Source organism: Carassius gibelio, chromosome B15, assembly GCF_023724105.1.
Source record: "Carassius gibelio isolate Cgi1373 ecotype wild population from Czech Republic chromosome B15, carGib1.2-hapl.c, whole genome shotgun sequence".
Lineage (NCBI taxonomy): Eukaryota > Metazoa > Chordata > Actinopteri > Cypriniformes > Cyprinidae > Carassius > Carassius gibelio.
This window is the reverse complement of record NC_068410.1, coordinates 7,099,447-7,127,245: the sequence shown is the minus strand read 5'-3', so window position 1 is coordinate 7,127,245 and position 27,799 is coordinate 7,099,447. Positions and strand designations below refer to the sequence as shown.

Sequence of the window (27,799 nt, the reverse complement as noted above, 5' to 3'; positions counted from 1 at the left end):
ACCACTATGCCAAGTTAAAATGTAATTGTCAATCTCTAAAGCCTTTTCTAATTGTAACACTTGCTATACGGCCCATTCTTAGGTTGAGGTACAGACATCAGATTTGGGCTTTTCACACTGCATTTATCCTAGGTTCACTTGTCTTTTGAAAATCTGCATTTCACCCCAAATAATGTTTCACATTTGTCAGTTTGCATTTAAACGTTTGAACTTTCGACCCTGGTTACGAAAACCTGCTCTGCAGGTCTAGAACTGCTGTTCCTGGGTTTATACAGTAAAAAACAGCCAATCATATTCTAAGTGGTGCTTGTCTCATTACATATTCATGAGCATTTTATGGTCAAAACTTTCATGTGTTTTATTCTTGTCAGCGTTTGAGAGAAATCAAAAAGACAATCAGAATGAGTTACTTGGAGTGAAAAAAGAAAAAGGCTATAGAAGACTGGTAAATAATAAAAAACGAACAAGCTCAACTGATGCAAAAGGTTGGTTTGGTGTTTGTCTAATCAATGACACTTTAACCGTAAATATGCAAAAAAGGATGTTAACTCAGGGTTTACAAATATACAGTGTGAAACATAGAAACCTGAAAATACAATATTAATTCTGGACCATGGTGAAAAGCAACGTTAAAGACAAGCAAGGGTTCTGTTAACATATTTATTCAGAAAAGCAGGACACTTTTTTGCCCTAATGATAAAATAAAAAGCATTGCACTTTAGCTACATAAAATGTTTTACATGTGTATCCACTAGGCATTGACTTGCAGCCACAGAGAATGATGGGAGATGTAGTTTTCTCACACATCCTCGTCTCCTCAAAAACCTTGCATGCTTTAACTTGAACCGCTGTTCTCAAAAAAGTACACAACATGCATAGAAATTAGGTTGTACAGTCAACATTCTCAAACTTGATTAATGACCAATACCTTAATTTTTCTTCCGCCATGAACAAAGGGGCTCAAAGAAAATAAGTTTACTTGCCGGTTATTGACATTGTGGTGACATTCATGTGCACTTGTCTCATAAATATGATCATTCTGATGCGAAGCAGCAATGTTGGTTCTTTGGACTGAGGTTAGAACATATAGAAATCTAATGTTAAAATACTTGGAGAGAAAACGTTTTATACACAAACAAAGCTGATAAACTTGAATTGAAATCTACAGGTTGACTTACAACTCATGCTACATTTTCACTAAAATTTACATTTAGTTTTCAAATTTCAATGAGAATAATTTTTAGTCATAAGTGTAAATCTTATATAAACTAGTGAATGGAGCATTAAGACTTGAATAATGCTTCCTCTCAAAGTAAAGATGAGTCAAGACCAGTCAAACAGTGACATCTGATGGTTTCGAGGGTGTTGGCTTGACATTGACTTATTACTCGACTGGCCTGATGCCTGCGCTCAGTTCACGGTTCCTGCTGACTTCAGTCAAAGCAGAGCTTTTCTTAGACTGATTCAGGACTTGTCGCACAGGGATAAAAAGTGACTGGATATACTGAACAACAACCCCCATAATTCCCTGTGGAAACACAAACGACAGCCATCAGTCACACCAATCAAACCTCCAAATAAACATCCATATGACCTGACCCCTGACCAATCAGAGCACAAGATAAATAAACCGCTGACCCGGCCATTTCAATTCACTCTCGGCAGACGCAGACACTCGTTGAATCATTAGAGAGGGAAAGAGCCAGGAAGAAAGAAAGAGAGAGATGGAGAGAACGTAGTTTTATTATAAGGGTGTTGATGGATGAGGGTAACTATGTTATTGTCACCTACATCCACTCCTTCCTCTCCTAACATATACAAGGAAATCACTTCTTTCTTTGGCATCTATGGGACACTCTGACGCACGATTCAAAGAATCATATATATATCATAAACATATCTCCTCCTCCATCTCATCTCCTGTTGTTTTTTTTTTACTTAGATGAAATCTCAGCACAAACAGACAAGAGGATAATTTCCCAGGACATAAGCAGACCTTTTGGCTAAACTCAGCAGCTTCTGGCTAATCAATCAATCCTTTGAGAACATGTGATCAATCATGATCAAAACCCACAGTGGCCTGAAACTCTCTCCATCTTTCACAGATGCACATGCTCAATGCCTGAGAACACCAGCCTTGTTTCGAACTGACCCCATCACGGCCCACTGTTTTACTCTTAATTAACTCTTCGGTCACTTTGACTTTGTCTCTGAAACAGAAGTCTTCAGGTTTAAATTCACTGATCTTTTCATAGTGGACATGCATGCATGGAAGCTGAAAAGAGGCACAGGAATTCTCCAAGGGAAAGCATTACAATCCCAGGAACTCAACTAGAAACTTTGTAGTATATCATGCCAGGGAAGAGAGAGAGAAGAAAAGTAAATATTTACTCAAGAGGTAAAAAATTGAGACGTTAACATTGTAGATTTCCACTTTTATTTTTTCAAAGTCTGAGAAGTGAAGACAATATAAACATTTTTCTTGCTTTCTTCCATCCCCAGTGAGTCTGAAAAATGTTTTGGCCAGAAACGGTTCACTGTCCATGAAACATGGATATTTTTTTTCCACCCAGCTCTCAGATTCAGCATCAGGCAAACCAACGAGTGTTTAATACGGTTCGCGCTCAGCTTTTTAAATGGCCCGATCCGTTCACCCAGTTCTGAATGGGCTCTGTAATGAGCCAGGGGGCGGCGGACGCGGGACGCGGGACGCAGCAGCACGGCCCATTGCACAATGCAGAATCTAACGCGCGCCCGTGTCTGAGAAGAAGCGGAGAGAATGCTCGCGCGCGGGGCTTATTCTCACGCGCTTCACTCACACGGAATGTCACATTGTTAAATTTGGAGCCCCGTCTCTTTTTTCCCTTTCTCAGCGTCGAGTTGATTTTCCGTTGTTTGGACACTTTCACGGTGAAGTGAGTCACATCAAAGTCAAAACAAAAGTCGTGGCGTGAAACTGATAGAGCTGTCGAAGACGCCAAATGGGACAAAGGGACAATCAAAAGTCTTGCTGAACATGTGCAGCTTATCAAATGCAGTTATCATCAAAAGAGATATCAGATGGTTAAGCATCAGTGAGCGTGGGGGAAATGCTTCTAAATTTATCTTATAGTCTGTAATTTCACAGACACCTATATGATGATCAATAACGGCTGCACTTAGAAAACTAAATCAGACTGAAGATATCACTAAAAGGTTTTAATCTTCAAGGTTTAACGGTTTTATTCTTTAGCAATACAATATTAATAGCCACTTTTGAATGTATTATTGCTGTACACCCTATAATATAGGCTACATACATATTGTTACTTTAATACATACATATTTTAAATAAATTAATGCACACCTAATATTGTTTGAAAGTACATATGCACATTATCTTGCACCTAACTGACATTTCTACCTCATTTAATTTGTTTATTTGCACTTCTGTACTCTGCACGATGACAATAAAGTTCTAATCTTATTCATGATGTATATACCTACAATAAGCAATGAACCCATTTTCATCAAGACATTCAGACAAGGTAAATTTGGCAGACTTTAAAGCATATGAAGCTAGGTAATAAAAAGTGGAATTAAACCTGTCAAGATCCGTCACTATGTCAATGGCAGGTTTTCACCTGACAGCAGTCTGATTTCTGGAAGTTCAAGGTTATTATTCCCGTTCATGAGGTGTAATTTTACCCCATTCATAGTAAACCAGCAACATCATGCTGAGGGATATAGGACACTTGGCACGGCGTGTTAAAACATTATAGACAATTTAAGACTGTTGGACCTGCAGGTGAAATGTCCGGCACCGCTGGCCAAATCCACAAAACATGTCGTGCACACACACCAGCTAAACGACCGATTTTTATTACCTTTCCAGCACTCACACACATCAGTGCGAGCGCGTGCAGGCAGAGTGATGTGCGGTGAGCGCGCGCTGCAGAGGCCACACGGAGAGGAGATTACTTTTTCCTTTTTTTTTCCCCGTCAAGGAAACTGAGTCCGCAGCTACTCAGACTAACGCGCTTTTACCGGCAGACGGGCCCCGTTATGAGGAGTCTGGGAATTTAAATATTCAATGTTGACATAGTGCAGGGCTGGCGCGAGGCCAGAGAGGCCAGTGTCTCGCGGGACCCGCGCGGTCCAGAACATTCTCTCCCTTTCACTTAATAGGTAGAAATCTTCTTCTTACATCTTGGGTAAATAATATTTTTTAAATACACCCCTCGACAATTATCCCTACTCTCAGATAGTAGCCTAAATAATGACGCCGGAGCTCGGAGAGGGTGGGAAGGTTTGTAACTATCTTGGTGAATATCTTTCGACTTGATTTGTTGACTAACAGTTATTCACAGCAAAAAAGGGTGTAACATCATTCTATTCCCTTTCCATGTTAATAAAAAGGAGTTTATTAGTGTTCATATAGGCTAATTACATTTGTGAAGCTACTAGCCTACTCAGCTTGGCTTTCAGATGTCATTAATAAAAATCTGAAGGCTAAAAACTAGTTTAAAAGAGGAGAAAATACTTGTTCTAGAGCAAAATGATAATACAGTTATCTATTAAACGACGTTAATATTAAAAGACAGCCTATATAAATGCAAAAACATTGAGATCTCTCTCGAATAATGCAATTTCTTACACTTGTAGCAATCGTACAAAAAGTGATGACAACAGAACACGCAAAAGTGAAATTGCGTTGGTAGTCGCATAGACATGTGTGGAGGAGAGAGCTCGTGTGCACGTGAGCTTGTTTGACAACTTGCTGCTGTGCGCAGAAAAATCCCTCTCACTGTACAATGGCAGGGCATAGGGCTCGAGAGGTAGTTTATTGAACGGATAAGACCCGCACGACCCCTGTCTCTGTCCAGACGGAGCGCGCGCAGTGTCTAGCCCATCACGGTGCTGTCGACAGGAAAGGAAACAATAATTCAAGAGCAAAATGATCCTTTACTTTGTTTTCACTGCCTCTTTTGTTACCTTCACACACAGTCAACAATACTTTTTTGACCAGCTGTCACGGCCTATTATTACAAATAAATAAACACACCATTTCAAGTTTTTATTTTTATTTTAAATTTCTCAAGTTCATTATTGAAAGTAAAGTGGACTTTGAAAAAACTTTTAGCTCTGGCCCGAGAGAATAAAACGCTCTTAAACACTCTAAAAAAATCTGCATGGATTTTCATGGCGAGGACCACAATGAGAGTTTATTGGAAAACAGCAAAAAAGAAAATTGCTCAAATCAGAGAGGCAGCAGCCTACTGCGCACGAGGGGGTCCGAATTATTCACAGACCTGAGCGAAATGCATTCGTTCCGAATAAATCCAGTGAGGAGGGGAACAACTTCCCACTAACTACTTGATGTTGAGTTTCGGCGTTTGAGCTTGTGTTGTGGCGTGGCATTGAACACATGCATTGAACGTCAACTCAAACAAGCGCCTAAGGCAACCCGTAATCAAAAGCTAAGATTACAGTCGGCCGTTTAGAGGGCCATAACAAACAAAAACATTTCTCCAGGCTGTTCATACCGGAACAAAAATTCATAACGGGATTTGATAACTTGTTGCACAAGCAGAATCGACAATTAGCCCACATAGAAAAAAGGGTAAGATATTAATGTCCACGTATGATAATACTTCAAAGCACTTTTTTAACCGCAGTCCTATTAATCTAGCATATATGCCTTTCATTGGACTGCCTTCAGTAAGATCAGCTGTAAACTACCTGTTTGCATTTAAAAGCGTGCCTCCGCAGCTGCTTTCTGTTGCCGACTATAGGCGAAGCTGTCTTTTCAAAGTCGCGGCTGCAAATCGATGTGACCGGAGCCGTAGAAACATCCACGAACGGGTATGGTTTTATCGAGAGCCGGGGCGCTCGGGGCTTGAATAGAGAACGCGACTACAGCGTGCGAGAGTTAAAAAGTTTGTGAGGCACGCTCAACTTTTATGCCAGTTTCGATGCTAGGTTTGCGATGTCCGACCGCGCGCCGCGGTTCGCGTTTAGCTCGTCTTCAACTCTTACAAGCGACTGAAACCGCTGGGCTCTGCTGACTATAACTGTTTAGTGACTAAAATGTTTCTATGAATCATACACATGGACAAGATGGCAGTTAAAAAGGGCTAAAAAGGAGATGTTGCACCTACCAGTGGTCAGTTTCCTTGCCCTGCCTTTGGACCTCATGATGCCCGTCTCTCGGCGTGGGTTTGTAGGATTTTTTCTCGAATCTTTTCCTCCTTTTTCTATTTTCCTCTGTCCTTTTTCTCTGTGATTCTCAATCCCAGACGCACTATCTCTCCAGCATTGTCAGTTTGGACACCTTCGCACATGCGCACACCCCCGAGCTGCCAGCATCGTCAAAAAAGTTTGGAACGATTCATCACCCAAGTATTACAGATCTTGTCAGATTGCAATAGCCAGCGAGATCCCTCTCGTGTCAGATCTTCAGAGATCAGTGGGCGCGGGACGGAGCTATTCGCGACCTCTGGGTGCACGAGGAACAGGAGACATTAATTATAATGAAGCAGTCTCTAGCGTCCAAGGCGCCCGGTCTTTTGTGTTTTAAATGAAGACGCATTAATCACTGTTAGGGTAAATGCCAATTGTAAAACGGATTCATTAAACGTTTTATGTTGCCTAATTGAGATTTGACAATCGTTATGAATTTATGAAAATTATAAACTTTTACTTCTCTCCCCCTCCCTCAGCCAGACGAGTGGGCAGTCGGTGCGCGGGCAGCCCGCTGAATATTTTTTCCTTGCATGCGGCATTGACAATTATTAATCTGCGGAGTCTTGTTCTCAATTCATGTAGCCCAACTACATTCATATGACTTTTTTTTTTAAGTAGCATATTTATAAAATAATAATAATAATAATAATAATAATAATAATTATTATTATTATTATTAATGATAATAATAATAATGTAAAGTGATCTCTGACGCCTTTCAGACACATTTTTTTGGAGATGCCCAGCAATGCTCAAATCAAATATTGGGGAAAACTTTGTTATTATAATGCAAAAATTTGGGGAACTCTTGGGTCATTAAGTTAATTGTCCATTAATTAGAAGCGCGTGACATCATGTTGACCTTGCCCATGAACCTTTAAAAGGGGTCGCTTTCCTCTCACTGGCGGTATTGATTGCTAAGTATTTCTAAAACGGATCCAATTAATCTGACATCACTCTGCATAAAAATGAATGGTGCAGAACAAACCTCAGCTGCCGTCCACGCCTCTCTGAGCTATGAGCTGACCAGCACTTACAAATACAACACTTAGACTAGCCAACAGAAAATAAAGAGGTTCTTAAAATAACAAAAACAGAAACGTCAATATCCAATATTTTGCCAAATTACAACTCGCAATTATCACAAATGTCAGTGCTCATATTTATTTAGGCTATGTTTCATTATTTGTTTAAATGGGCACAGTCTATAATTTAAACTCAGCTAAAATGTCCAAGAATGGATTGATCTTTAACAATTCAAAATAAGTTTTATTTACATTTCATGAATTGATTCTTCATTGCATTCTTTCAGTGTGTTGTGAGGGAACTTTTTTAATAAAAAGAAGAAACAAACAATACAGTCAGCACAGCGATGCAATGCAACTTCTCTCCATGGCATGGAACAAACAGAAGACAAACAGAGAGAAAGAGTGGAGTGCAGTTGTAGTCCTCCTTTGTTTTGCCCTGCGCTGGCATTAGTTTACATCAACACAGTCCTTATTTTTCACAGTGTATTTTATGATGCTCCTCTGACCCCGCCGGCCAGAGATGGCTATAGCCGGCGCACTGGTGTGAGCATCAGTCAAGACCCCGTGGGCTGTAATTATTGAAAATTAATTGAGGCCAGAACCCTTTTGGAAACGAGATTAATTATTAGCTTGTCGTCGGGTTTAAATTCAACCCCATCAAAAAAGAGATGATACAGTTTACCTTCTGTGATTAATACCCCAAACTAATTAAAGGTTTGCCCTCTTCTGTCGTTTGATGTACAGCACACAGAGGTCGTTGGCGAGCTTCGGCGATGTTAAAGAGGCAAAGGAAGGGTTAAAATAAAAACATAATTTGTAAAGTCGGGGGCTCTCGCGCCAGACTGAAAGCGAAATGGGAGCCGCGGGCACAAGGAAATTACCGCGCGCCCGCGTGACCTTTGCGCGAGGTAATCAATCAAGTGATCAACAGGGATATTTATCAATGCTACATCCTGTCGGCTGCTCCTCAAACTCGAAATCAAAACAGTGCAGATACTAGAGCGTGTGAAATAGGCTGAATTATTTAGGCTAATGTTTGTGATTGTTATAGAGTGGGCAATAGCAGTATCATTTGATAACTAAAATGCTAATTTAAAACGTTAAAAGTAGTTTCAAACACAACTACCAAAGAAAAACAATAGTAGAATTAATAACATAAAAAATAAAAAACCGTGAGCAAAAACTTGCTGGATGTTTAATAGGCCTATTTTCATTACTCAAAAGAGGGGAAAAGAATAATGTTGAGAAATATATGCTGAGGTAAGAATGATATTAATCCAGTTTTTACGACCATAAAACCCGATTAACCCCGGTCATTTAATTAATATAATTACATTGGCATCAGTTAACGGCATTATTTAACTCGGCAAAGTCAAAATGCCTGTTGGTTTGTCAGACAATATTACGCGGGGGAAAATAGCAGGCAGGCAGCACAAGGAAGAAAAAGCAGCGGTGCCCCAGCGAGCACTGCCCCTCCGAGGAGACGCGCGTAACGGGAGCCCGAGCGAACACGGGCGCATTCTTCACATCCGCGGAGACTCTGCCAACGACTCCCTCTGCCCAGCCTCTCCGCTTCAAACGAGCGGAAACATCCCGTAACCACAGGCTTCACGGAAGAGAGAGTGGGTAGAACAGGCGGCAGCAAACATCGCTTGTTTTATTTATTTATGTTTTACCTTAGTTTGCACACCGTGCATTGATTGTTTATGATGCATTCTCGATTACGTGTAGCTATTTGACAAGTAGGCCAGCATTTTAAACACTTCGGGTAGACTACCACAAAAGTTAGATCACAAGTTAGTAATCACGAAATCGTACAGCAACACTTGTTCGAATCATCAGTGGACTCGTATATCACATATTAACAAATAGCCTATATCACAAAATATAAGTGTTTATTTAAAACGTTTGAGTGCCAAAAGGCAATCAGGGTTGCTCGGGACCATAACAGATTGCTACGAAAATCTCCTATTGAAATTCCTTTACAAATGTTGATCCCCTGCAAGTTCCTGCATAATTCGCATACTGTAGAAAATATATAGGTTGAGGCTTTGCTTGGCGAGCAGAGGGCTATTCACACATCCGCGGTGGGGCTCCACGTCCAACAGCAACAACACTGATTACTGTGAAATCAATGGCGATTGAAAATGGCTTTAATAAAACAACGTTAATAATATCGCGTCAGGCTTAAATGGGTTTAAAAGTAGTAGTAAGAGTTAACAATTTTATTCGTGAAGATGGCACATAAAGGGGGAAACCGATCCAATAGAATGGCATTAGCAAATATCTAACCATGTCAAACAAACGTATTTTAATTTCCTTGAGTACTTTGATCATATCTCTAAAACAGCAACTGGAATATTGGTTTATTAAATATATCCTTTTATTTATTTATTTATTTATTTATTTTGCAGGTAATAGTTGCAAGTGATAGTTAAGACAATTGTCTACAAAGTAGAAAAGTAAAACGCTGCCTAAAACACGCTGGATATGTCGTGCTAGAGGACGTTAAACAAGCACTGAAAAAAAATCTGAGAGTAAAACGAGACCCAAGCCACAAAACTCTCTCATTATACTGCACTGTGGGGAAAGACATTGTGCTGATCTAGCACGCCTGTTCGTCACTCATAAAAATCCATCGCTATCCCATAATAAATCTGATTCATTCATATGTTGTGTATCGCTTCTTTTGAGTGAAAGGGTATTTAGTAATTGAAGTGCTTGTTGCACAGCCAAGACTGGATTTTATGCCCTCGCTACACTAGACCGTGCGCGTGCTCGCGGCAAATCGAAGGCCGAAAGAGCACATGCAGTCAGAAAACTTGAAATCCTTTATTTCTTTTGCAGCCACCAAACAAAAACATGCAATTTTAATGATAATCTATATTATTGCAACCAATACATATCTAATTATTTAGATGGTAATCTGATTATTTAAATTGTCATTTTAATGTGCATTTTAAAATATGTATGTAGTGTTGTAATTGACCTTACATTATTAAGCAGGCTGTCAATCTGATGCAACGTTTCAAATTCAAATATTAAAATATCACATTTAGGCTATACCGAATTAATGTATGGAGTAGGAGAAAATATCAGAAACGTTCTATAAACAGATAAATCAATACATATTGTTTTAATAATTAACAAATGCAACGACATCAGAATCATAATACTTAATCATAACGCACAATGACTAGTATAGTTTTCTAAAACGTTTTAAGACGGCGTGTGATACTATCTAATAAAGTATTTTAATAGAAGCAAGGGTTCAAATGCATCAAGCGTTTGCAGAGAAGTAGACTACATTACATTTTTTTTCCACCAGAAACAATTAAGAAGTGCTTGGGACTAAACGTTTACCACAGAATGAATGAGGTGCATTGTCCCGTTATGCAACGAGCGAGTTTAAACCACACAAACTTTTAGATATGCATGGTGATACATGAATTATTATTGGAGTTTTACCGCCATCTAGTGACAAAAGTAAGCATGGTATAAAACTTCATTTTAGATTAATATGAAAGTTTTTGTTCTTTTTCATTCTTTCATGACTTTTTTAACTCTTCATATTAGGTTATAAGAATGGTGCTTCTTTATCAGCGTTGAAAGAGAAATAACTGGAGCAATGTCAGCTTTGGCATCCCAGCAAGCCCGAGCGGCCTTTGTTTGATTGACATCTATTGGAGGAGAATCGTCTGCTTGCAGCTACTCTTCCCGGCAACTGACTATCAACAAAGATTACGATGCGCTCTCGAGACAATCTGTGGATGTATTTATGGCCCTTTATAGGCAGTCGTTTATCCTAAAGCACATAAACACCATGCTCATCCATTCCCACGGGCTCCAGCGTGAAGAGTCTTGACCAGTAATCAATCGGGACAGTCAAACAGAATTATTTATCCCCAATTCCAGTAAAAATGGACAGCTGCGATGCACGGCAATTCCCGGTTGTGTCGTTGTTTCTACAGGAGCAAATAAAGTTAAGACAAATGTAGGAACTTAATTCACGTCAAAATCGATCAACACTTTCTCAGAGTAGTTACACACTGTGAGCTAATACCCAGCTAACAAAGTGAAAACTTGCTGTTCAAAACTTCCAGTTTTTTATTGGTTATACAAATGTGAAAGTTTATGTTAATGGTCCATTTTATTCTGCAAACAAAATGGAAACAAATTTTAAATGTTCTTTTAAAATTGTTTAAATGTTAGATGAACTTCCAACTTAGCATTATAGGAAAATGTATTAATGCATAATGGTTTTTGTGCATATATTTTGAGCTTGTTTTTCATTTGCTCATAACTTTGAGAAAACCTTACCAGAATGTTAGCCTGAAGTACTTGTCTGAAAAGAAAATGTCTGTTTTTCACTCTGTTTTACATCTAGAAATATCTTGGATGCAATCATTCAGATCAATTGATATTACAATCTTTAAATTCAAAACACAACTCTACTCAAATTTTCCAGCATCAAAATCAAGAATACTATTGAAAACATCCATTACGAATAAGGAACATGCCCAAATGCACGTCACAAGTTCATTTTCTGCAATTGTTACACATCGGACATTGTATTTCATGCTTTTCAGTAGTAATTAATCATCCTATTATTTATGGTGTTCTATTTTAATGTCTTTAGTGAATCATACTGAACTGAAATAAAGTCCTGGGGACATTTGCCAAAACACAGCAACTATGTAAAGAATTTCTTAAACACCAATTTCTTAGAATCAGATTAAACCATTCTTTCTTTTTGAAACTGTACTGTAAGTTTAAATTAACAGGTAAAGTTATGTGAATTAAAAAAAAAAAAAAAGTTATGACCAGTCTTAAATAAAAAAAACAAAAAAACAGTTTATGCAAACAGCCCATGACTTTCAGTTATTTCCTAGTTTCTATAATGACATGTGTTAAGGGCTTTTTCAGAAAGCGTAAAACTCACAATGACATCTAAACAGCTTTTTAATTTACACTTTTGAATTCTTTAAAAACTATATAGGCCTACCACCATTATATCACAATTTTTGCATTATAATAACATAAACACATTGGTGTAATCTTTCATTCACAATTAACAAGTATGCCACATATGCTGTCATGTGGTAAGTGAACGTAAATGTAATATATTCAAGCAAAATGGTCCAACAACCCAGTGCTGATAAGAAGGCTCAAATGACGTCACTTCCTGCCTGCGCAAAGCTCAGTTCCCGTAGTGTAGTGGTTATCACGTTCGCCTAACACGCGAAAGGTCCTCGGTTCGAAACCGGGCGGGAACAAGCACAATTATTTTTGTTTCATATCAAATCACTCTAACAGCATGATTTAAAGCTTCACACCACAACATATATTTTATATGTACAACGCAGGCTGTAAAAGAAAGTGAGTGTACAACAAATCAACGTAGTGACAAACTAATCTGGTTGATTTCAAGGGTGAAATTTCAAATAGGGAAAACAAATTATGGCCTATTAAACAAACATAAGCTGCAACAAAGTGTTTGTCTTTTTTTTTTCAATTTTAAAACTTCTAGTTGCAGTTACTGGCTTTGGCCACTGTGTGGCGACCAAACTTCACAAAACCCGCGGAGTTTATTCAGTTTTGGTGATGGTCTTGGGCTTAAAGAAAGATAACTCACCATATTTTGGAAAAAAAAAACTTGAACATCCTTATCCTCTGCATAAACTACACAGTTATGCATGATTAGCAACAGATTATATAATGGCACTGACCTGTAACGTTAGGTGGTAACGTTAATACTGGGTCTTGATGAGCTCTGCTGCACAAACCATCTGTTTAAATAAAAATGAATACACCTTGAAACATCACTGTTATTTCAAAGCACATACAGTGACTAAAGCCAAAACATCAAACTAAAACAGAGTTAGCCAACCCTTTGCCTCACCTCAGGTTACGTCAGATGTTGCAACATCGTCAACATAAAGTTAAACTCCCGTTAAACTATTACATTTCATTCAAGCTTACTTTTTAGAACCGTGTATTAGTATAAAGGTTACATTACCTCAGTGAAAATTGCTGCAATTGAAACAAGTTTCCGTCGATGAAAACCTCGCTAACCCAGGTCATGACCTATTCATTGCGCATGCGTATTATTCAAAAAGTCCGACTGGCGAATCGGTTCTTTCCAATACTTCGGCTCAGCGAATAAGGAAAACTGAATGAGTGAAGTTCCAACTGATTTTGTGAACCGCGAACCGATTCATTCAAAAGAGTCGACTCAAAATTTGACCTGACAAATTCCATTAATCGAAAACAATATTATTAAGTCATTTTCTTTCTCGTAATGACTGATTGGCTGACTCTATTCACCTCTGTTTTTCCAGCATTCAAGTGTCATCCCATTACCCTTTTTACTGATGGACAAGCTGGGAAATGAGGATTGGGAGAAGTTACGTTTCCACGGCAACCGCAGGTAGAATCAGGCTCTCGTTCCCAGAAACTGGCGGTTTGCTCGCGGATTTGTAGTTAATCCGGTGACAACGGAAACCGCATCCTCTCATAACAGCATCATAACGGAGTGGCATTAACGTCATAGCGGTACCCTTCTGAGCCACAAAAAGCTGCTCTTAACGCAGTGCCTTTCTAGTCAGGATTCCCTTGCTCGAATTTACCATGATTTTACTATAGTAGGCTAGCATACAACCAACTGTAACGTTGTAGCTGTCGTAGCCTATTTGAAAATGTAGGCTACTTTTATATCAAATAAGGAAAGTGAGGAAACAGAACCTAATTTTATAAACTACAGCTAGTTTTTAGTTTTAAAATGTATTCAGGGGACAATAGCATAATTCATAAATAAATAGGCATACCATAGTTTGTTTTATACAATTAATTTAACATTAACATTGACCATAATGTGCAAATGATGGGTCATGTTCTTAGTTCAAATACTACTATTTAAATAAGGTTACCATGCCAGAGCATTTTTTTTTTTTTGTCAATTAAACTACTGAATGATTCTCTTTTGATAATGTTTCCCTTTAAGATGCTAGTCAAACTTCAGCAAAAAGTAAGAGTAATGCAGTAATGCACAATACATATAAATTAATTATTTCGGTGGCCATATGGGTTTGAAAGATTTTCCATGCATATTATGCTAAAGTAATGCAAACATCCTTAGGGCCCAATTTCACCCACCATTTACATAATGAGAAAATATCATTCCCATAATAATGACATTTCAAAATATATAAGCTGACAGGGGGATGGGCGAAATAAAAGGGTTGGCTTTGACAGGAGAGGCATATGGAGGTCAAGGATGATTCATGACCTCTGTGTTATGGTACATATAACCAAGGCCAATTCTGTGCCATTAATTCCCTGGAGAAATGCTCTATGGTCTACTCTAACATACTGATATGATAAGAGCATGTGCAGTGTTGTTTGTATAGATAAATAGAGGCTTTTCAAATCATGTCCATTATGTGTGTGTGTCTGTGTGTGGGGGGGGGGGGGGGTGTCTGTTTAAACAAGATATAGCATAAGTAAAAACATCTCCTAATGCTTGTGGAAGCAATTGGGCAACATTATAATGAGCCATTTTGCTCAGGCGTCTCTTGTGGTTTGATTCAGAAAACCAGAGCCCCAGGCCGTGTTAAACAAATGGACATACTGTAGTTTAATGCATCTGTCAGAGTGAAGACACCAGTATTGTACAAACAGAATCAGACTAGGAGACACTAAGCCTGCTACTTACACTCCAGTCGTTAGTCTTTAAACTGATTACTTCCTGGTCTTCAGTCTTATCTTATTACCCACATCGACAATTATGCATATTTCTTCTCCTTAAAAGAATAGATTCTGTTACTCAAGAGGATGACCGACCCTTTGACGGACTGTCTGAACAAAGATTAAAAATGTGATACGGTTCAGTTGGAGATAATAAAAGGCTAAAAGGTCATCTGTGAGCAAGTGAAGTGTTTGAATGCATTAGAGTAATCTCTTTCTGTCTCTTTCTCTTCCTCTTTAAATAAAGACTGTCCGTTATTAAAAAGCGGTTGAGAATCCCCTTTGGGATGGTAGATGCATATACCATTAATAGAAAGCTGATGCACACATGATTAATTTTTCAGGAAACTTCTCTTCAGCCTTCTCAAGTCCACAGCTGCTCTTCTCAGTGTCTCTTTGATTTAGACGGTGCAATATTCCTACGTTTTCTAATATTCCCAATCGGCTATTATCTTCTGAGATTTAACAGCAGTGTGAGCGGTATCAGAGACCAGATTTCACACTAATGAATTATCAAAGTGTTCCCTCCAGTGGTTTGCGGTCGAAATGAAGTTCAGCTAAAGTTCTGGAATCGGTAATCACAAAGCTAAAAATATATGCCAAAAAGAAAAAGGAAACCTTTAAACAGTGACAGCTGTAGGCTTTTCACACTATGCATGCAATTTTTCTCTAATACTAACTATTCAATATTTTATTCGTTTACTGAAATAAAATAAAATAAGTTTACTTACACTTATAAAACTCTTATGAAGATTAGAAATGTTGCCTTCGCAACTAACTAAAATAAGTTCAAGTAGTAGTTTGAAGTAACTGAAGCTAAACAGAAATATAAAAACTTCTAATAAAAATGAAAAAGCACATAAAATACATAATGAAAAATATTTCAATTAAAGCCAATTCAAAACATGAATAAATGTTAGAATTGTATGTACATAATGCTAAAAATAACATTGATTCATTATATAATTTTGGTTTTAAACATAAAACCTAAGTTCATAAAACCAAAACAGCAGGATAAGGTACAAATTTTCAGTAAATAACTAATTTTATTAGTATTAACAATTGCAATAAACGTAAATGTATACATTCTATTAATTTTTTTATTTTATTTTAAAGATTTATAAGAGAATGAGCTTTGATTGGATCCTTTCATACAGAGCAAGAACTGAATAAAACGATTGAACTATTCCTTTAAGACCAACGGAAGCTCTAAACATTGCCTAAGATTTAAAAAACAAGCAAGGTTTCTATATGTCATTTGATAAGACTGTACACATAGGCACATTCTGAATATAGGGACTGTTCAGTTAATTTCTATACTTTTATGGTTAAACAGTTAAAACAAGAACATAAAGAAGAGAGGATGTCTCTGGTGTCTTAGGAGGAAGGTAGCATTGATCAAAATGATCAATGCACAATCCAATCACAGTTTATTTCCCACAGTGCAATGGGTGAGTTAAGGTCACCGGCCCATGATTTTATCATCTTAATATGTGAGCTGTGTAATGCCATTATTGTACAGAATCAGTTCGAGGTGCTGTCCAGAAAAGAGGAGAGCTAAATCAATGGTGGAATTCTCTCTCTCTTTAGCACACGAGAGAGTGCGTGTGTGTTAGGATGATCCATGCTGCAGCAGTGAGAGTGCACTGACCATAAACAATTCATTATGAGGGCTGGACGGCTGAGGAACAGATATCTGCCCAGACCAAGACACAGTTCAAAAGTGAGCAAGACGAATGATGGATGACAAAGGATGAGATCATATGTGCAATAGACCCGTATGTGTATGTATCATCAATGTATAATAAACTTTGAAGTTAACCATCTATAATCAGACTGTGACCTTAAGAAGCTCTCCAATGTGAACCAATATTAGGCTACGTGTGCAGCAAATGCAATGAGCTTCTTGCGTGCTTATGTTGCATGCAGAGAAATGACCTTGTAAAGGCTAGCGTGCAGTTTCTGAATAAAAAACACTAATTCAGGTTTTTCAGAAAGATTTAAAGTATGTTGATAAGAGCTGAAAATAGCCTAATCCCTCTCCGTCCTGGAGCTTCACTCCTTCTCCTGCTGTACCAGCCAGAGGAAAAGGCAACACATCCTCCCTGCAGAAGGGATTAACACTCACTGGCTATTTCAAGAGCTAAATAATGTGCGACATACATCCACATTCCTTCAGTAGTGTAAACATATGAGCTAAGTAACGTGCTGGTCATGCATCTGGAAGAAGAGGACTGATATTACATTTTTATAGTTTTAGTATGCTGGATTTCAGGTCCCTTGACTCATGCATCAAACTGTCTGTTTGTTCCAAGCATCCGTCTATCCGTCCATCTGTCAGTCCATGTGTAGGAAAGCATCTATAAAGTGTATAAAGACAAACATTTTATTACAATTAAGTAATACCAAGGTGAAGGTGACCATATAATAGTCAAATATTCAGTACAACTGCATGAGATGTAACTGTATATATCTATACATTGCTGGTCAATGTTTTTGAAAGAAGTGTGTTATGTTCACCAAGACTGCATTTATTTAACCAAAAATACAGTAAAAACTGAGAAGAAGCATTTTCTATTGAAATGTATTTTAAAATGGCCTGTAATTTATTCCACTTTACTCCAGTCTTCAACGTCCCATGATCCTTCAAAAATTATTGAAATATGCTGATTTGATGCTCAAGAAACATTTCTTCTTATTATTTATTAATGTGAAAAACACTATTTATTATTATTATTATTATTATATATATATTTTTGGGAAACTATACCAAAGTCTGGGGTAAATAATATTAGAAAAAAAGTAAAGTAAAAAATAAAGTAAAAAAGTAAAAAATTGATCAAAGTAACAATACGTACATGTGTAATACATTTTTCTATTTCAAATAATAATGAAATGTTTCTTAAACAGCTAATTAAAATATAAAAATGATTTCTAAAGGATCATGTGACACTAAAGAACTGAGTAATGTTTTTGTACGATTGGTATTTGTTTTCTATGTTAAGGCTGAAGTCTTTGGATGAAGGTATGGAGGATGATTTGAAGAAGTGGCAATCCAGCACCAAATGGATGCGGCAGCTTCTTAAACCCCTGCGGGAGGCTCACTGTCTGAGCTTGGCATGACATCTGCTGAGGTATGTGACACAATGAATTATGCAGAATTGTGACCGTTGAGAGGGTATGTGTGTGTGTTCACTCTGCAAGTATTTGGACAATTTTGTTACCTTGGAACATTATGCACTTTTAAGTGGGAGAAAGAGATGTGTATGTATGCTGGAGAAAGAGAGATTTAATAATTCAGCGGAGTTATAATTGGCTTAGCCTCACCTCAGAAAATCATCTCTGAATCCCACTATCTGTACAGAATATCTCCTCTCAACACTTTACATTAACTATAAGAAATCTTAAATCCAGTCTTATTAAATATTGTATAAAATTGTGTGTGTGTGTGTGTGTGTGTATATATATATATATATATATGATTTAAGATTCTCTCAATTAATGTACGTGTGTGTGTACAAGTTTGGAATGACATGTTAACTTAATGTCAGAAATTGTGTTTCTTCAACTGTAGGGTGGAAAAAAAGGTAGCCCTCTGCACTCACAGCATTGGAGTGTTTTGATTGGCTAACAAGCAGGTAGCAGTCAAGTTTTTTTTGCTGTTTACAGAGCCTGTGTGATTTCTCAGGGCTTTTATTATAGGGGTATCTGACAGCAAGGACATGTCCTGTGTGCTATTCCAAAAAAGTGCTTACAGCAGCTTTAAGATGCAACATTATTTTTATTTTCTGAATAAAAGTGCTGATCTGTGCAGAACTTGCCACCACAATGCTACAGTGTTAGGTTCTGCTTTATGGTTGCCAAGGTGTTCTGAGTGGTTCTGGCCTGTTGCTATGCAATTTCTTAGTGGTTGCTATGGTGTTGCAGAAGTCAAAAGAGCCCATCCTTAAGTCTTAGGCTTTTTGTGATATTTCCTTTACTAAATATGCCTCAGCTCCCTCTTTTTATGTAACTATAATAGAAGGATATACATGTAAAAACTGACCAGTGACTGGTCAGTTGTCACAGTTTAGAGAATGGCACAGTTTAGTAAATGGCCACTAGAGGCAGTGTGATCCATTTTATTCAGTTCTTTATATCCAGAGAACCATTCTCTCATATCAGTGATTCCCAGCCAGGAGACAAGTGCGTTTAAAATCAAATCAAATCAAATATACAAAATCAATTACTTAGTTGTTAAAAACAATGTATTTATATATATTAACATGCACGCACACACACACACACACACACACACGCACACACACACACACACACACACACACACACACACATTGTTATTAGTATGCCTCTGAAAACCTTCTAATAAAATATATTTACAAGGTAGATGTAAGCAAAATCTTGTAAGCAAAATCAATCACTGTGTTTGGAAAGTGAAAAATGTAAAGGAGAGGAAAAAAATTATTAATTTCTTACACAAATTTTGTATGTATGCTAATTGTATAATATCCAATTATACAATTTGCATACATACAAAATTTGTGTAAAAAATTAATAAATTTTTTCCCCAAGATGTTTCCAGCTCTGAATGTATATACTAAGATATTATTTATTATTATATTATTTATTCAATTAATTATTCAATTAATTTAATATTTAACAGACTATTTATATTATTATTATTTTATTATTTTTATCTTATTTTCTGACCACATGCTGTGTCATTGGAGATGTACTTACTTACTAAGTAGTAAAATTAAAGTTTCTTTGTTTCATGTAACTCCTATAAAAGTCTATGGTTTTATTTTCCATTTTTATCTCATACATTTCTGTATGTGCCTGTGGCTCTTCAGCGAGTCTCTACAAAGTATTCTTGTGACATGTACAGGAAGTGCATTAAAAAATTCAAAAGAGCTGACGTGAAGTTCAGAACTGTGGAATGTGCTTCTTTGAACAGTTCTCCTGAAGAATTCACAAGCAAGAAGTGTGTGCGTGAATAGTTAACGTGGGTGTCTTGCTCCTCCATTTATCCGTGTGGGGTCTTTGTCTCCTGCCTTTACTCCAGCAGCTAAAGAACGTGATCTGTTATCTCTATTGAGCTCTTAATGTCAGCGAGTTCTGAACACAAAAGATAATCGTATCTACAGGAAAACTGTGAATGTTTGTGTGTGTGTGTGTGTGTGTGTATGTGACTACAGGCATCAGCATATCTTGACCTCTGTTTATGTGTGTGTGTACAGTGGGCACTGTTCAAGTGAAGAAGGGTTACAAGTGATTGATAGACAAAATCTCCCAGATGGACATTCATCCCATACACAGAAACAAACACACATCCCTACACACGAGAGATAGAAAGTCTTGGAGACAAGAAAGGACAGGAAGATAGAACAGAGGAGACAGAAAACTGAAGGAACGTGAAGTGTAGAGGCCCTACGCAATCCTTACGCAACATATACAAACAACTCTCTAGCACAATGTCTATAAGAGCATGGTCCATAGAAGTCAGCAAGACAAAAAAATGGGTATATTATTAACTAAATGCACCCATTTTGCCCATTAAGCATCTTGCTAGAGAAGGAGTTTACATGTTTTTGTAGAAAGCCTATTTTAGAACTGTACAATTTTGGCTGGAAAATAGAAAGAGATGGAAAATAGTCTTGAATCATAACTGACATATGTATTTATTTAAAGCTACATACAATATTTTAGAAAAAAATATATAACTACACTACTGTTCAAAGTTTGGGTTGGGTAAATTGGTAAATACCTTTATTCAGTAGGAATGCATTAAATAATAACAATAAAAAAAACAATAAAGAGACACAAAAAATACTTAAAAATATGTAGAATGGTTTCCATAAAAATAATGATAATGATATTATAGAGCACCAAATCAGGATATGAGAATGATTTTTGATGGACTATGTGTCACTAAAATAAGCTGAAAAGTTAGCTTTGCCATCATATGAATAAAACATTCAAATGTAATTAAAAAAACAAAATAAATTGGAATAAAATTTCACAATGTTACTGTTTTAATGTGTTTTTGATCAAATAAATGCAGCCTTGGTGAGCATAAGAGCTCCTACTTATTTCAAAAACATTAAAAAAATTTAACCAACCCAAAATTTTTGAACGGTATATATAGTCTATGTATTCCAATTCCTTGGAAACCTGTTTGAAAACAGACATTATTTTCATGCAGAAATAAAATTTCACTTTTAAATGCCAAAAACACATACACATATCCAACTGTCTCATGAGTATTTTTGCATCAGCCATTGTAGTTGCCTAGTGATAACATTGTACGAGCAGAGGTCATGCCCTCAGGAGAGGATTGACACACACACAACCTTTCTCACTCACACACTGTCTCGCTCTTTCTTTCAGAACCATGGATAGCTCTAAGCAAACCACATGACTGGTTAAGAGACACGAGGGATGAAGAGAAAGAGAGAGAGAGAGAGAGAGAGAGAGAGAGAGAGAGAGAGAGAGAGAGAGAGAGAGAGAGAGAAGATCACCAGGGGACAGAATGAGTAAGCAGTGAGGGCTGGAGGGAAGGAGATCAGAGAGAAAAAAAAGAAGGAAAGAGGAGCTAAGGAAAAGACAGATGCTATAGCTGGTCTTTTTGCCTACTGACGCCTGAGCTGGGCTCATCTCTGCGTGTGTGTGACGTGCATGGGGGTATGTGTGTGTGCTTGTGACGGCAGCCGCGGCGGGAGCAGCAGCAGCAGGGGAGGACGGATCAAAGAGATTGTAGGACACGATGCATTTAGCTGCCTAACGTCTCTGCGCACACACCCCAGCTGGCTAAACGAGAACACATTCATACTACGCGCATCCTCACGCAGCCCACCCCACACACACACCACGCGTGTGTGGGGACAGTACAGATGAGGCAACCACCAAAGGGAGGTGTGGATCTTTCCAGAAGCGTTTGGTAGGGGGAGAAGACAGCCTCGGTGGCCGTAGCCCAGCAGGAGCGGTCGTAGGTGGGGAAGGGTCAAACCGCCGACCATTACCTTCAGTTTTCTTCAGAGCTCTAGAAACGCCAAAAGATGGACACGTCCTTCATCTTTCTCTTCCTCACGCCAGTGTGTGTTTCCTCCGTGCTGCGTTGCTGTCGCCGGGCTTGTCTCTCAGCCGCAGGGGGGTTCGATATCGTGCGGTGTTGAGAAACGCACACACAGAACACACCTGGAGATCAGCTGTTCCGGGAGAGAAGATTCACTGATACCGTAAGTGTAATCGTGTATATGTGTGTCCATCCAGATGTTTTGCTTTGTTTCATTTCCATCTCATCATTTTCCTTATCAGTTCTTCATCATCTGTATGACAGCAAGAGTGTCAGCGGATTGTATGGGATCCAATCAGCATATTACCCACAATTCCAAACCGCATCTTAAGACTCATTCATGATTCATCTGTACAGAATGGCACACATCTTAACATAACATTTTAATGAAATGATTTTGAATATTCTCATTTCAAATGTAATCCGTTTCCTCGTATACATTAGTTTTCATCACCTGTGTGACATGAACAGTCGAACTGAGCATTAATTGTATCGCTCTGGATCCAAATCAGCATTTTACCCACAATTCCCATCAACATCTTCAGACTCATTCATGATTGAACCTCTTTTGACATTTGTACAGAATGGGATATTTATACAACGTTTCAATGAAATGACTTGGCATGTTCTGTTAAAGGAAAAGCTCATCCATGTCATGCCATTTCAAACCTTTATGACTTTCTTCTCTGGAACATAAATGAAAAATGACCATAGCTTTTGGTTCATACATTGAATTCAATATTTTAGAACCTCAGTGTTCTATGGAACAAATAAAATGAGCAAATGAAACAGAATTTTCATTTTTGGGTGAACTATCCCTTTAAATAAATGTGGGTGCTATGTTAGAATCTCTGCATCCAATTGGTTCTTGGTGTATTACAGTGATTCTCTTGTGTTTCAATGATTCTGGATCTACTCATATTGGGTGTGTTGTGCAGTACTGAAGGCTATTTCTATGCCTCAGTCATGAATTGGCACTATTAATGTAGTGTGGTGCGGAGGAAACCGTGAATTACAGAGTAATGGAACGAATAAGGAAGCTAAACTCCACTCACCGGGATCCTTTAAAGTGGTGCTGTGGTCTCGCTGACCTATTTTGTGTGTGCGAGCGCCAGCAATGGAAATGTGGCATCTTGCCACCTCATCACTCTGAGAAAGAGACTTAGTGTTAGATGTTTTATTAAAATACATACACAAATGGTGATAAAACATAATTGTGAAACATGACCCATATGTGGCAAACAGATATCTACAAAGGAGAAGAATATCTCGTTTCATGCTTTCGGCATTACATGAGACTCTCTCTCTCTCACACACACACACATACACACACACATGAGGATATCATGCTTGCCAGTGTAAAGCGGAACTAATGCATCTTCAGCACAGAATTAGGTTCTCAGCTTCCTGCATTATGTCAGCGCACTAGGATACTGTTGCCTGGAAACCCACAGTTCCTTCTCCTCAAATTCCATTTATAGAATACAGCTGTGTGTCCCTGTGTATGTAAGAGTGTGAGGGCATCTATGGGCATGTGCAGGTGTGTGTGTGTGTGTGTGTGTGTGTGTGTGTGTGTGTGTGCGCGCATGCTCACACGGGTGTGTACAGAAGTGTGTGAGAGACGTTAAATGGAGGAGAAGCAGATGTGTAGGTGGGATTGTGACTAAGGAAAGGATTGAGAGAGAGGGAGACAATCTGAGATCAGAGTCTATATTAAGACATGCTGAATAATACAACAGAGAACCACACACTGGATGACATCTACACAAAGTTGTAAAAATAAATTTGACATCCTCTCACACTCACGCAAAACTAGGCTGAAGATCATTTCTCTTTATGTACAGTGTAAGCATGTAGAAACAAAGCAGTAGGGTGAAATAAGGCCTGTAAGTGGCACATAATGTTGGACCAGATGTTACCACTGCTTGCATGTAATGCTCAGAAACTGACTGATCTGACTAGTCTCAACTTGTTTATATACTTGTGTACTTTGTGGACAATATTCTCAACATAAGTTAGATGGACAGATAGAGAAAAGGAAAGAACAACATTGATAGATAGACAGATAGATAGATAGATAGATAGATAGATAGATAGATAGATAGATAGATAGATAGATAGATAGATAGATAGATAGATAGAATTTCAAAACAGAACAATAAAACAATGAATGGATGGATGGATGGATGGATGGATGGATGGATGGATGATGGACAGCTAGACAGGGAAGGATAGAATGTTGGATGGTTGGACAAATGGGCGGATTGATGTGGTCATTATAATGAACTCTATATGTGTATTTTTGTGTTCTCATCATAATCTTAGTTAGCTATGTAAATATATTAAACATGCTAGCTCTTGCCCTTTCCCAGCAGTGAATCATGCTCTTCATTGTTAAAGGATAACATATTCCCCTGAGAACATGCCATTGTGTGTGTGTGTGTGTGTGTTTATACGTCCCACCTGTACCCCACAAGTTCTTTTTTTTTATTTTTTATAAAGAGCAAGCTCTCAAGAGGACGGAATGACATGTGTATGAGGCACTCAAGTCTCTCTCTCTCTCTCTGTCTTCCAGGCAGTCTCTCTGCTGTGCTGAAGGATGGATTCAGGGGAGGACGAGTGCACACATTTCCTGCAGTACGTGGAGGACAGCGGTCTGAGGGCGTATGACGAGCTGGTTATCCAGAACGCCTCTGACATCGCCCGAGAGAGCGACCGCGTCCGTAACCACGCACAGTGGACATACCTACAGGAGAAAAACCAGAAGAAGAGACGGCAGGAGGAAGCTATCAAGAGGTACACACACAGACATACTGTACACAACTAGGGATAGACTTGTGGGAATACTGCACATAATAATGCTATTGGCTTTTAGTATTGTTCATAATTTGGGATTTGAACAAATCCCGGTATCCTTATTTTAAATTCAGCACGCAGCACATCCTGCTCTGTTTTAGACTTGCAAACAATAAAACAGGCAAAATTATCCCACATATGAACATCTACACTCTTAGAGTACAAAAACTGTCTCTAGGAATCTTTTCAAAAGGTATAACCTTACTGACTTAAAAGCCGCTCATTGTTCAACACAATAATCAAAGTCCCCACTTTCATATATTCTAAGATTTGTGTTGTAAATATATTAAAGCTGTTTGTTTTCAACTTCTTTGAATTTATATATTTAATGAAGGAACATGGTTCCTTTATTTTATATATTAAGTTAACCACTATTCATTTTGTGATTCCAAAAGTGATGTTCTGTGTTCCAGAACTGAATGTTCTTAAATACAAACAATAGTTATTGAAGGAATATAAAAAGAATATATGATTGCAGTTCACATCTTGATATTATGTGTAAAATTTCACATTTTTATTTAGATTTCAGTTTGTTTGTTGTAATATATTAAGAACAATTTATTAGTTTAAATACTTCTGAGTAATCCCAGGTCCCCCTATTTGGACAAGCATTTAAAAATGACGATATTACTGCCAAGTAATATATGTATATACAAATTAAAAGTTAACATTACTACCATATTGAAAGTGTGAGTGACATTTATGTTATGGTCTTTAACAATTGTGATTTTAGTTGCCTGTGTGTGCAAAGAGAGTGAGAGAAAGTCAGGGAAATAAAGGTCACTGGTCCTGAGCTGTAAAAGTCAATGAGGAAATAGCTGGATATTAGAGAGACAAACACAGAGTCAATGAAAACCTTCAGCCATTATTCTGTCTGTCTGTGTGAGCAGCAAAGAGTCATTTAGCACAGACAGTTCTGCCAGTCTAATAAAAGACAGACACAAAAGGAAGCTTTGATTAATCTAACAGCAGCCCGAGGTGTGCGAGTTTGTGTGCATAATTATATTCCATTGCTTTTGTATTGCCTTTATTGTTATTTTGACTTCCGTTGTAGCTAAATTTGGAACAAAATGCTGTATGCAATGCATTTCACTTCAGTAATGATGTACTTTTGAGGTATGTTATTTATATAATTTCTTATTTTCAAATGCTTTTCAGGGTAGAGTATAATCCAGACATTTCATTGTGAGATCCACCGACCTATTTTAACAGCCCAAGTATTTCTAAGCATATTAAATGTTATTAAAAGTAAATAGGTTCCATTTGAATAAATCTTGGATGGGTGATTGTTCATATAGTCAAAAAAATTTAAACTGCATTATCGCACGCCTCTCTGTATAAAGATGGATATATATCCAATTGTATCCGAATACATACAATATTATCGCAAACATATTGCAAATCTCAAATGCTAATATTTTTTAATTTTGTTTCAGAACGTTAACATGTTGTCACTCAGCTCTTTATATAAAGTTGGATTTATAAGTACAGTAAACCTGCATTACTTTATAGCAAATCTCGCTTGCTTGCTTATGTCACAAAATGTAAACTATATTATCACTAAATCTAACTAAGGCATGAAAATATTAAGATATAAACTTCAACATCAAAATTTTCTATAAAGCTGCTCTGAAACCATGTGTATTGTGAAGAGACTTATTTTAATAGACTTGCATATAATTTTGTATTTAAAGACATGTCTTGAAAATCTGACTTGTTCCATGTTTAAGTGCTGTAAACATGTCCCTGGTGCATCTACCAACCCAGAAAACATGAAAAAGAGCAACCCAGAAAAATTGTTCTTGCTAAACATTTCTCTGCAAGCTTGTGAAAAAATGAGCTGCTCAGATTTTGCTCCCCCCATGACGTATCTAGGGATCTTATAATAATATTACTGCCCCTTAATCTGCAAGCTTCCAACCAACAATGCCGCCATTCTGTTTTGCAAGCAACAACTGTGTCCTCAAATGTCATGTGACAGCCGCTTTCTGTGCACTTGCATGCAGAAGTGTGCGCTCAGGAAACTGTACGTTGTAAATTTAAACTGATATGGCTTTAAAACACATGATTTCAGTGCGATAGATGTGATAATCATAAACAAACAGATGTTTTTTTCTCTGAGTATCTCAGGTGAGAGCTGTAAAGGCACAATCCTATTCTGAAAAAGGGGGCGGGGAAAAGCAGCTCATTTGCATTTAAAGGGACATGCACGAAAAACAGCCGGTTTCTGCTTCCACTCAAAATAAGGGGGAATTTTGTGAAATAGTCATATTTTCAAAATGATATAATACATGATCTGTGGGGTATTTTGAGCTGAAACTTCACAGACACATTTTGGGGACACCTGAGACTGCATCTTCTAAAAGGTGCATAATAGCATACATTCTTCTATCCTCTCATGGTTTATTTTCATTCCTCTTTTACCCTTCCTTTTTAGCACATCTCTTTATCAAAAACTTGTCCTCTCAACCCCCTCATTTTCTCTTCCGCTGCCCCTTTAACCCTACATTTCCTCCTGTTTGTACCCTGTAATCGAACCTCTGGTTCTTTCCTCCTCTTTAGCATCTCTCTGAGAGGTCTGAGTGGTGGCCCTCTATTCATACAGCTTGAGACACTCTGCCTAAAGTAATGGGGCGTAAGTGGGGTGTTCTTTACATGGAGAGGAGGTCAATGACATACACAGAGTGATCGAGTTCATCTGTGGGTTGTCTCTTTCCCTTGGAGGTGTTTTAGTCAGATTAAACAATCAGGATTACAGAATGCAGATGAAATTTCATTAACATAACACACACGCACATATAAACAGGGCCTAAAGTCACACCTCCTCATCCTGGAGATGGAAAAACAGGGTCTGTCACCATGGAGACAG

At 37.9% G+C, this 27,799-nt stretch overlaps 2 protein-coding genes, 1 long non-coding RNA gene and 1 other non-coding gene across 19 annotated transcripts in view; 2 read left to right on the top strand and 2 right to left on the bottom strand.

Annotated features, from left to right (window-relative positions):
* Window positions 1–6,647, bottom strand: part of mecom (MDS1 and EVI1 complex locus) — a 146,030-nt gene extending 139,383 nt beyond the window's left edge. For 9 of the 15 annotated variants that reach the window (XM_052576221.1, XM_052576228.1, XM_052576222.1 and 6 more), the window contains exon 1: window positions 6,141–6,647. In XM_052576221.1, coding sequence (XP_052432181.1) covers window positions 6,141–6,177 — 37 coding nt within the window. In that variant the 5' untranslated portion in view covers window positions 6,178–6,647. The remainder of the gene's footprint in view (window positions 1–6,140) is intronic. The other 6 variants (XM_052576224.1, XM_052576225.1, XM_052576233.1 and 3 more) reach the window with 2 other exon arrangements.
* Window positions 6,648–9,614: 2,967 nt separating this feature from the next.
* On the bottom strand, window positions 9,615–13,461 carry LOC127972608 (uncharacterized). Its single transcript, XR_008157129.1, has 3 exons — window positions 13,273–13,461; window positions 12,983–13,042; window positions 9,615–11,218 (listed from the first exon to the last, which is right to left on the bottom strand). It is a non-coding gene; the product is annotated as an uncharacterized LOC127972608 (long non-coding RNA).
* On the top strand, window positions 12,457–12,529 carry trnav-aac (transfer RNA valine (anticodon AAC)). Its single transcript has one exon. It is a non-coding gene; the product is annotated as a tRNA-Val (tRNA).
* Window positions 13,462–21,579: 8,118 nt separating the features above from the next.
* nyap2a (neuronal tyrosine-phosphorylated phosphoinositide-3-kinase adaptor 2a) overlaps window positions 21,580–27,799 on the top strand; it is a 43,352-nt gene continuing 37,132 nt past the window's right edge. The window contains exons 1-2 of one of the 2 annotated variants that reach the window (XM_052577343.1): window positions 21,580–22,237; window positions 24,654–24,870. In XM_052577343.1, coding sequence (XP_052433303.1) covers window positions 24,674–24,870 — 197 coding nt within the window. In that variant the 5' untranslated portion in view covers window positions 21,580–22,237; window positions 24,654–24,673. Of the gene's footprint in view, window positions 22,238–24,649; window positions 24,871–27,799 lie in introns of both variants that reach the window. The other variant, XM_052577342.1, reaches the window with a different exon arrangement.